This window comes from Bactrocera latifrons, unplaced genomic scaffold, assembly GCF_001853355.1.
Source record: "Bactrocera latifrons isolate USDA-ARS-PBARC rearing strain unplaced genomic scaffold, ASM185335v1 scaffold_105, whole genome shotgun sequence".
Taxonomy (NCBI): Eukaryota; Metazoa; Arthropoda; class Insecta; order Diptera; family Tephritidae; genus Bactrocera; species Bactrocera latifrons.
The window spans coordinates 355,329-365,855 of NW_017534464.1; the positions used below are offsets into that span (position 1 = coordinate 355,329).

Sequence of the window (10,527 nt, forward strand, 5' to 3'; positions counted from 1 at the left end):
TTTTTTTATACATTTTGCTTCTACATATATTTTTTAATATTGATCTGGTAAATTTTCCAATCAAAACAATATTAAATTTTAGCTTGCTTTGTTTTTTAACAAACAAAATAATCAAAAAATATAATGCTACTAAAGCAATAAAAAATATTCTCAATCTCAAAGCGACGAAACGTATTGGAATTTAATGAAGAACCCGCTCCGACCGGCACGACGTCATAGCAACTGTTAAAAAAATAAATATCACTTGCAATTGCTGTTGGTAAAAGAGCTAAGAACAAGAAAGTAATGGAAATTTTCACGCCTTCAGTTTGTAATTAAATATATATGGAATCAAATCGTAAAACTGAAAAACTGAATGATTGCATACAGACCTACATACATACATACTTACAAATCATACCCAGAGTCGTGACGCACCTTTACCCGACGCACTCCACAAAGGAAGCCGTTAAATTGCTGCCTAAACAATGGAATAATTTCAAGAAAAGGAAGAAACATTTTCTAGAAAAGGAAAATAAGCAAAAAAAATGTAAAATTAGACATAAAATTTGCATTAGATAAAGAAGAAAAGCTCAACACACCAACTGTCATAACATCAATACTTCATGAAAAATCATAACAAACAGAAATTGGCAAACATTATACCCACAGTCAATGCTGAAACAGCGATTGATTRGCTGCAATAAAATCTGCAAAATTTCCGCACATAAATTAATTTAAATTTACAACATTTGGAAACGAGAAATGTGTATAAGATTTACTTTTTTATTGCATTTGCTATTTTCTTTTCTTTTAATGTTTATATTTTTAAATCAAACGTCAAGCATAATGAGCATAAAATTTKCTCATTTATATGTATTTCCATTTTACAACAGTAATTGGCTGAAAGTAYGTAAACTGTTAATGCTGCGCGCAAATATTTATGACTCAACGCGCTTACGTGCTCTTACGTTTTTCTGATTTTTATTCTGATAATTGTTAGAGATCGTCATGAAAAGTATTTATTGTGGCCTTAAACGATTAGAAGTCAAATTGTATACTTTTTTTTTTTTTGAGTTTTCTGTTCCTATAAACCCCGAGAATTAATGTAGAAACCCACTTTACCATTAGATGGTTTCGAAAAAGGCCCAAAAAGGAGTGCACACCTCAAACTTTAATCGCGTTTTTCTCAAAACACACTTTTTTAAACTGGCGGACATAATTCGGGTCGAACTACTCAACCGATTTGCTTATTTTTCTTAATATTCACAAAACGAATGGATATCCAAAATGATCCAAATATGAGAAATCGTGTCCACCAGTGAAAAAACGCATCTCATTCACCCAGCCATTTTTCCCACAGATGTCATCAAAAAATTCCGAAAAAATTCGTTTACTAAAAAGTTCTACTGTATCCGTAGAATAAATATTTCTCTGAAAAAAAAAAATGTCAAAAAACATGCCAGATTACCCTACTGACCCCTTAAATTATATAACACTAAGGCCGTGATTTTTTCTTGTTTAAGATAACCTGTTAAAAATGATAATAATTTGGTACCTTAGATTGTTTCGAAATGACTTCCAAGTATTTTTTCTTTCTTTCATTTACATAGTTAGCTTACTCAAATTTTTATTAATACTTTTGATTTTTTGATTCATATCAATATCATTAAATCCTATTAGCTACAAGATAAAATATTTCTTTAAAAGAATTCATTAGCGATCTAGTCAGACTTAAAAACAATAGATGTATCAGACCCTAATTCTATGAATATGACCAAACCATGTTATTAYTCTTTTATAAAGAAACTAAATTAAAACTTTCTATCAATTGTTTTTACTCATATTTTCATGCTGCAATAATACAAAGCACTTGCATTTATTTAGCTCTCCTTGAAAACTTTTTAGCTCTATGTCGGTCCACCATACATAAAATTCCCATCTGCCAAAAATATCCAGCAAATTTTGTTTATAAATATCCTCTTCTCTCTCGCCGCCTCTTTTAGCCAGTATTATTATCAACTTGCTTATATTTACATGCAATTGTAATTATATAAGTATTTGTATGAGTATTTACAATTAKACTTGAAACTACTTAGCAAATAAGTTGCCAAAAACGCAGCCAATTGAAGAGTGCTTTGGCAAACCAAGCTTTTGTTTGGCGCATTGTGTTGCAAAGAATGTGAAAATTTCATAAGAGTGACATAAATGCGCTTTTTATTGAGCTCCTTACACAAGAAGTAAAACAAATATTCCATGGAAGAGTGCGATAATGAGCAAAATGTTAGCGAGATTTCAAATACCCGGTAGAGGAAGTAATAGAAGTAAAAGATAGCAAAAGCATTGGTGTATAGAAATTATGAAGCTGCGGAAAGAAATATCAGTATTAAAATAAAAAAATTTTACAGCAAAAAATATTTTTAAAAGAATTCGTGTAATTTATTTTTATTAAAAGTCTGTATTTCCATAATAATTTTGACTTACAAATTGCTTTATTTTAGAAAATTAAAATTTCTTTGCTCAATGGCAATATCAATTTTTCAATTATATTTTTTGGAACTAGTTGCTCACAGACTACTTTGGCRTTGCCTAGCCAACAATACAAAATTCTAGTGCTTCCTCTGTGGCGCAATAAATGCGCAAGTTTTGCAACGCGCTCGAATAACATCTAACTGCTCAACTAAGTGGCATTGAAATGTTTGCAAAAGTTTTTGAAAACTTGGCCAAAAGTTGCACACAAAGTTTGCTGCTAGAATAGATTACATACATACTTACATTTATCTTCAAACATATGTACARTTATACCGTTGTTTTTGCAGCTGATTTTTACAAGTTTTCAGTGCAAAATTTTCTGCAGAATTAATTTGTTATTTTTGTTTTTTTTTCTGTTCTTTGTTGCATTGCGAATTAAAATGCAACGGAGCGTAGGTGTGATTGTATTGGTATAACGAGTATGAACGCTTCAGCAATTTCTCATTCTTGCCACTTCGTTCGAGAATTGTGATTCAGACTCTGGTTTTACAAACCAGCTGGCACTGAATATAGCAGAGCCTATAAATAAATGGTTTAGTTTTTAGTGACTTCATATAAGAACCTGAAACTCTAATATCAATGAGTGTAATCTCTAAGTAACATATTCCTACTGTTTGTCATTATTTGAAGTTTTATTATTTATTTCAATTTGAAGACAAGATATCAGACAAATCTAGAATCAATATCTGAATATTTTGAAGAGGTTGAAGAGCTTTAAGATTTCTCTCAACAAAGCAATTTCTCTAACGAGTTGAATCAATATCTACAAGAAATGCTTTTATGAACTTAGAGTAAGTTTTGAAAGAAAATACCCCTCTATTTGATCCAGCTGTAACGAATTCCCCTAAGAACTGTCAAATTACAAACCTAAATGTGTAATATAGAATAAAGAACAACAATAAATAATTTTATAACTGAATATATACATATTTTGAAGATTAAGAACTCTCTCTAACGAAAGCTTCTGCAAACGGCGTCAATATTTTGGAAGCAAAGTGCGCATTTCGAGAATGGTCATGGTCAAGTGTTCCTACCACTCTAACAAATTCTTTTCCGAATCAAATAAATATTTTGGAGTCAATATTTTTTTCTCGACATTTTGACATTTTTTTAAATCGCTGAAAATGAAATGCTTAGTACGCTATTTGGGATCTGGTCTTATGTTCCAATCTTTCTAACGAATTCTGCGCCAAACCAAGAACCTATTTTGAAAGCACGATTTTTTTACCGCAAGCCTGAAAAACAATCCTATATTGAAGTTGTTTAATAATAACCTAATACATTTTCAAAATCTTTAGAATCAAACTCTTAGAAAAAAGATAATAAATATTAAAAATCAAAAATATTAATGCCGTCCTACTTAAAAATAGAGCTTTAGTACTATCTAACGCACTTAAAAAGAAAAATTCCGGACTTTCAAACACCTTCAGTGTTTTTAATACTGTAAGCAAACCTCCAGCTATCATACTTGACCCAGTTCGGCTATCAATACACCTTGTAACTTCTTTGAAAGTTGTGCAAACAGCTTAATTCGTGGCACAATGACCAGGTCATTGCCTAAATCACCTTCGACGTCTAGCGAAAAGCACGATTTGCAATTTAAATACGTCTTAGCAGTACGAAAACGCACATACCATCTAACATATTTAAATAAATGTAAGCTATTTTCCTCACCTTTCTGCTGTTTGCTTAACAAATGCATAGTTAAACGACGCAAATGTGCGAAACTCTTTAAGCATTTTTTTTTTTTTTTTTTTTTTTTTTTTTTTTTTTTTTTTTTTTTTTTTTTTTTTTTTTTTTTTTTTTTTTTTTTTTTTTTTTTGTGTTAAACAAACAAGGTTGCATAGACAAAGGATGTGCTAGATCGCGCGGTCTGCATTTGCATCAAATTGCACCGAAGCACGCAATTTAAGCAGTCAGCGAYCAGCAGTAACTTTTTCCCAACTTAACTCCTCATTCTTTGTATTTCAACACTTGTGATTAGTTGGACAATTACATACAAGTAACTATGTAGTGGTTGTAGTGGGTCCTTGCTGCCGGCCATTGTRGGCAGTGCGTGTGCATTTAGTCAGATGGTTATCTACGTTGTTAGCTGTTTTCCTGTAGAATGTGTAGCGATTTCAACGTTAGTTTCAATGTTCAATGCTTTACCTGTTTTGCTTTGAGAAATGGGTTGATGGCACGCAAATACAATGTGCTGGAATTCACTCTGAGGTCAATCGTGAAGGAAAGAACTTGAAAGCAGTATAAACGTGTACTTGTTGGCTCTTTGTAGAAAGTATTTTTTTTTATTTTCCCATCTTTAAAATGCATACAATATAAGAATCAAAGCAATATTAAATTGCATTAGTGGCGTATTAGTTACAAAATCTTTCCTAAAATCTAGAGATTTTGACTCAAATACAGGAAACTAATAATCATTACGCGCATGCCACCTACTTTACACCCTCTGTTACTACTTAGGGGTGCAATTTAGCAAATTCAGCTATATTCTTAGCTAATTGAATGGCAAATAACCTAGAGTGGGCACATCAAATGGAATGAAATGAAAATTCTACTTAAGTTAATTGAACTTTTTTGTGGTTAATTGAGTTACAATTAAGAATTTGATTATCATAATTACTCATAAATGCTAAAAATAAGTTAATATCATGCAGCTTTGAATTGGCAATTTTACACATATAGTATAAACTGTATGGCTAATTTAGAAAACATAAAACTTTAATTTGAAATTTCACACAATTAGTAAATTTAGAGAAAATATAAAACTTTAATATTTATTTGAATTAAATTGAGTGCCAAAGTAAATATCAAAATTATATACGATTGCATCATAAAGTCAAAAAATTTGTTAATTGAACGTTAATTTAGTTGCAATTAAAGTTTTTTTAAAAAATAAATAAATAAAAATCGAATCGAAAAATAAAAACAGGAAACAGTATTGCTGGCGGAACACTACTCAATCAGTGTATTAAGCTTTCCTAATTAAGATTAAGTTAAGAATTGCCTCAGCCTCGCATAATTAACAAAATAGAATACCAAAATAACTAATAAAAATAACTTTTGTKCTTAATTTAGTTACAATTGAAGTTTTATTAGTTAATTATACGAACACATTTTCGTAATTAACTAAATTGAATACAAAGCAGTAAAAAAATCTACAGGGTTGAAAGGCAATCCCAGCCCGTGTTTAATTTAGTTGCAATTAAGGTTAAGTAAATTAATTGTCTCAATTATTTTCATAAATGGGAAAATTAAATTCCAACAATTAACAAAATTGAGCAAGGTTGCATAAGAAATTCTAAAAAGTTTGTTAATTTAGCCTTTTTTTTTTTTTTGTTAACTTAGTTACAATAGAAATTTTCTTAGTGAATTTTGCGAGCACATTTTCGTAATTAACTAAATTAATGACCACAACAATAAAATATTACACAGGGTTGAAAGGCATATTCTACCCAGTTAGTTTATTAAAATTTCCTATGGTTAATTTAGTTGAAAATTAAGAAGTGAAGAAGAAGTTGAAAAATAAGGTTAAGTTAATTAATTGTCTCAATTACTTTCATAAATGGGAAAATTAAATTCGAACAATTAACAAAATTGTGCAAGGTTGCATAAGAAATTCTAAAAAGTTTGTTAATTTAGCTTTTTTTTTTTAATTAATCACCATAACAATAAAAAATTAGAGCATTTGTATTGTAACTTTGATTTCAACTCTGTGATTTATGCACTTACCTAATTAAATGCCAATAAGTTAAAAAATTAAATAGGGTTGCAGGGGGAATTGTATGGCGTTGAAAGGTACACAAAAAAGCCTTAGGTCGAAGTGCAATCCTCATTTATTTATCTAATCTATGGTTAATTTAGTTGCAATTAAAGTATACTCAATTAATTGTCTGCTCTAATTTTCATTATTGACTGAAGAAATATGTCTAATAATTACATTATTGAGTCTGAAAATAATATACAAAGAGTTAATAATACAACTTATCTTTACTTTTTTCACAACTTCCTCTTACAGTTATGGCTCACCACATCACAGCCGTTCACAATCGGTAAAAACACCAGGAAGTCGTGCGTCCGGACGTCCCAATCAGTTATGCTTGCCACAACAGCGTTCACGGTAAGTTTGCCCCACCTTCACAAGAACATATTTTAATGACAGCATCAATGCAAAATATGCGTCGTTAATTTCAGCAGCTTATTTGAACTCATGCTTCATAAAACTCCTTTACTTTATAGCGTCGCTTCAATGCCAAATACTGGCGTCGAGGAGGAGTACTATAGACCATAAAACTCCTTTACTTTATAGCGTCGCTTCAATGCCAAATACTGGCGTCGAGGAGGAGTACTATAGACTGAGGCATTTTTCCATTACCGGCAAAGGTGTAGTGAATCGCGGTGATTCGCTCAAGAGTCGACGTAGTCGTTCCAACAACAGCGTAGCCAGCTCCAATTCGAGGTGAGTAGCCGCGAAAATAGGACACAGGATCTGGCAAAAAAACTGCTTTGAGTCTGCTGTCCTATACGCTGCAAGTGACACTTTGACAATATCATAAATATGATATTAGAATAAGGGTATAAAATACCTAAGATTAGGTCGAAACTAATTGCAATAAATCGCTTCATATTCAATTGTAAATATAAGGTAGCTAGATTGATTTTTTAACATATTTTTAGCGTAGCCATCCTCAGTACATAACTTTTTATGGCTCATCTTGTAAACATTGCCAATTTAATATATTTGTTTTTGATTTTCTTTTTACGCTTGTGTTCAACTGTTGCTGTGTGTCGTCGTTGTCTTTTTCTTCCATTTTTTGTTTTGACGATTGGACTTGTTTTCACACAGCACGGAGCACTTGACTGCCGCCCAAATACCAGCACCGAATTCGGCACGCACATCCGCCACCTGCAGCTTGGCGTCCAGCCGTGAGAGCAGCACTTCAAATCCAGGCAGTGGTCCATACAGGTGAGTGTTTCTTATTAAATTATATGTATATCGTGGTTTTTTGTTTTTGTTGTACTACAATTGCTTATAGCTTAAGCCAATTTAGATGTTTGTAAATTGRGGGCGGCGAAATAAATTGAGATTCAGTTAGATTTTGTGGGATTTGTATTAATGGATATTAKAGACAGGCATTAGTTGGACACTTGCGAATCTGGATTACATACAAATCTATGTTTAAGTGTTTGTATTTGAAGCGGTCGCTAGAATTTGGTGATAGAATAAATAAAAATAATTAATTAGATATCTTAAAATTTGTGAAGCTCAGTTTTACTAAACACCTAATTTTGAGAAAGTAATCGGTTTTCTCACTTTCAAGCTTAAATATTTTTATAGAAAATGYCGGCTAAGGGGGCAAAATTTTGACAAAGTAAGCGGTTTTCTCTCATTCGGTCCTAATAATAATTTTCACAAGACCAAACTTTGGTATCAACTTTTTCAACATAACCTTAAAAAAATTATTTTTTTTTTTTTCATTTTCCATTTGAGTCATGTTTCTAGTATATCACACAATGTGCTTTAACCAAAAAAAAAGCGAAAATGTAGGATTTTTAGAAATCCCAGACTCACCTAAGCGCATAAACTTGCTATATTCTTAAAACATTATTTTACTTATATTCTTTAATATAAGTACTCGAATCAAATGTCTAGATATTATCTGCTCTTATTTATTACTTTCCCACCATTAATTTCACATAAAAATATAAATACTCATTTACATAATGCATTTTATTACTTTTTCCTTCCATGCAGAGTCCTCATGCTCGGCGGACCGGCAGTTGGTAAAAGCTCGTTGGTCTCACAGTTTATGACCTCGGAGTATTTGCATGCCTACGACACAAGTATTGGTGAGTAGCTCAAACACAAGAGCATTTATAACTGTAATACAATTACATAGACAAATTTCATACGGAACACCCAACTAAATATTAATTTTTCAAAAAATAAACAATAAATCAAAATTGCATACCCCCCACCTACTACCCGTTTAAGTGTACCCATCCACCCATCCACTTATATGTTGTTATCTTATGTACGCGCCAGTAACAGTAAAATAATATATTATATGCGTATGTTTCTCTTGAGTTCAACACAAATTGCTGATTTAATTAAATTTCACTTCGTTTGCTTAATTTTAGTTRCAATTGTCATAATTATTATAATTAATTAAAAGTAGTTGCTATGTCGCTGTTGTTGTCTGTCCGTTTGCACCATTTGTGTCTGTCTTCGCATTGATTGATTTATAATTTCAACTCTGCTATGTGTCTGATTCGTGTGTGTGTGTGTATTTGTGTGTGCGTTCGATTCCACATATTTGTTGGCAGTGTTGCCAAATATCGCTCAGCATGTACAAGAGAATTGAAGTAATAGAGAGTCCTTTGCAGCTGGAAGTACCATTTCATAGCCTGTTTTATTATGCTCTCGCATACTTACATACAGTTATAATAACCCTGCAGTAACATGTAGTAGTCCTAAAATATTATACTATGTAACTAGTAAGAACTAKAATAAGAATTAATAATAATTTTTCATACAAACATTTTTTTAACAGGATCAGGATTCGATTAGCCTCAAACTGGCGCAAAATATACAGGAAAACTGATTTAATTACATGAAAAATAAATACAATTATAAATGTTTTAGAAAATAAAATGTTATATTAATGTATAATATATGTATATCTTCATAATACATAATTAGCGGCTATAGTTTCATAGGTTTACTTGCGTTAAATGTTTGATTGTTTTTAAAAGATAGTTTCACAATTATATCAATAGTGAGCATTTTCAAACTGGACGTATATTGGTTCAATATTATATTTTTTAACTAGTATTCTTCGGATTAGATCGATTTTGATCTGGATTGTAAAGGTATAACAGGTTTTTTACAAAGTTTCACTGCAGTGTTCATTTCGACACTAGTTTTGCTCTAGTACTTTTTCGGACCAGTCCGATTTTGTTCTGGTTTGTTTGATTTTAAAAATTTTTCTAACAAGTTTCACTGTAGTTACGATTTTGACTCTATTACAACTAGTGTTAAGCTATACTGTTTCGGTTTAGTCGTATTTTGACCCGGTTTTGTATGCTATAACAGTTTTTTCTAACAAAATTTTATTACAGTRAGCATTTTGACTACGGSTATAACCGCGTAAGCGATATCTTATCCAGTAAAGAATAAGAGCGTTTCGGCTCTATTAAAACTAGTTTTAAACTAGTATTTTTTCAGACCAGTACGAGCTTTGTCTGGATTTCAGAGTTTAAACAGTGTTTCTAACTAGTCTCACAGCAGTGATGATTTCAAAACTACAGCAACTAGTTTTGAACTAGAATTTTTTAGGAGCAGTACGATTTTGATAAGTTTTTTTTTTTTTGTGTTTCAAAAGATTTGTTAAACAGTTTCACTGTAGTGATGATTTCACCAATATTAAAAATACTTTTAAACCAGTTCCTTTTCGGACCAGTCCRATTGTAATCTGATTTTTTAAATTTTAAAAGCTTTCCTAACCAGTGTCGCTGAAGTTCCGATTTTGAAATTTACAWTCTGACATCTCATCTCATGCCATGGTCCCTTTTTAGTATGTCTGTAAGCAGTACAAATTTATCGCTTGTTCGACTTTTCCTGCATTCATTAAAGTTTCATTTTGTTTTTTTTTTTTATTTTTTGCAGAGGTAAAAATTAATTGCGTTTTTTATGGTTGCATTTTTGAGTTTTATAGCTTTTCTCACATTGCAAATTTTACTATTTTAATTAATTGTTTTACCTTTTTCTCGCATTCACAATGTCATTTTTATTTCAAAATTATTTTCATATTTGATGGTATTATAGCTTTACTTGCAATAACGCTGCTGGCAGTTCATATTGGAAATAGTGCATTTAAATCTTTCCATAAACAAAATTCCAAGTCATATAAATAAGAAGTCCTCGTATCGTGACAAAYGGCTTATTAAACCTTTAAAAATATTAAATTTTGCATCAAGCATTCAAGGGAACACATAGTGCGGAATTTCAAAAAA

The 10,527-nt window shown here is 31.2% G+C and overlaps 1 protein-coding gene across 2 annotated transcripts in view; it reads left to right on the plus strand.

Moving 5' to 3' along the window:
• LOC108969638 overlaps positions 1 to 10,527 on the plus strand; it is a 64,176-nt gene that overhangs the window by 33,799 nt on the left and 19,850 nt on the right. For both annotated transcript variants that reach the window (XM_018934489.1, XM_018934498.1), the window contains exons 3-6: positions 6,530 to 6,631; positions 6,821 to 6,970; positions 7,358 to 7,477; positions 8,267 to 8,361. In XM_018934489.1, coding sequence (XP_018790034.1) covers positions 6,530 to 6,631; positions 6,821 to 6,970; positions 7,358 to 7,477; positions 8,267 to 8,361 — 467 coding nt within the window. The remainder of the gene's footprint in view (positions 1 to 6,529; positions 6,632 to 6,820; positions 6,971 to 7,357; positions 7,478 to 8,266; positions 8,362 to 10,527) is intronic.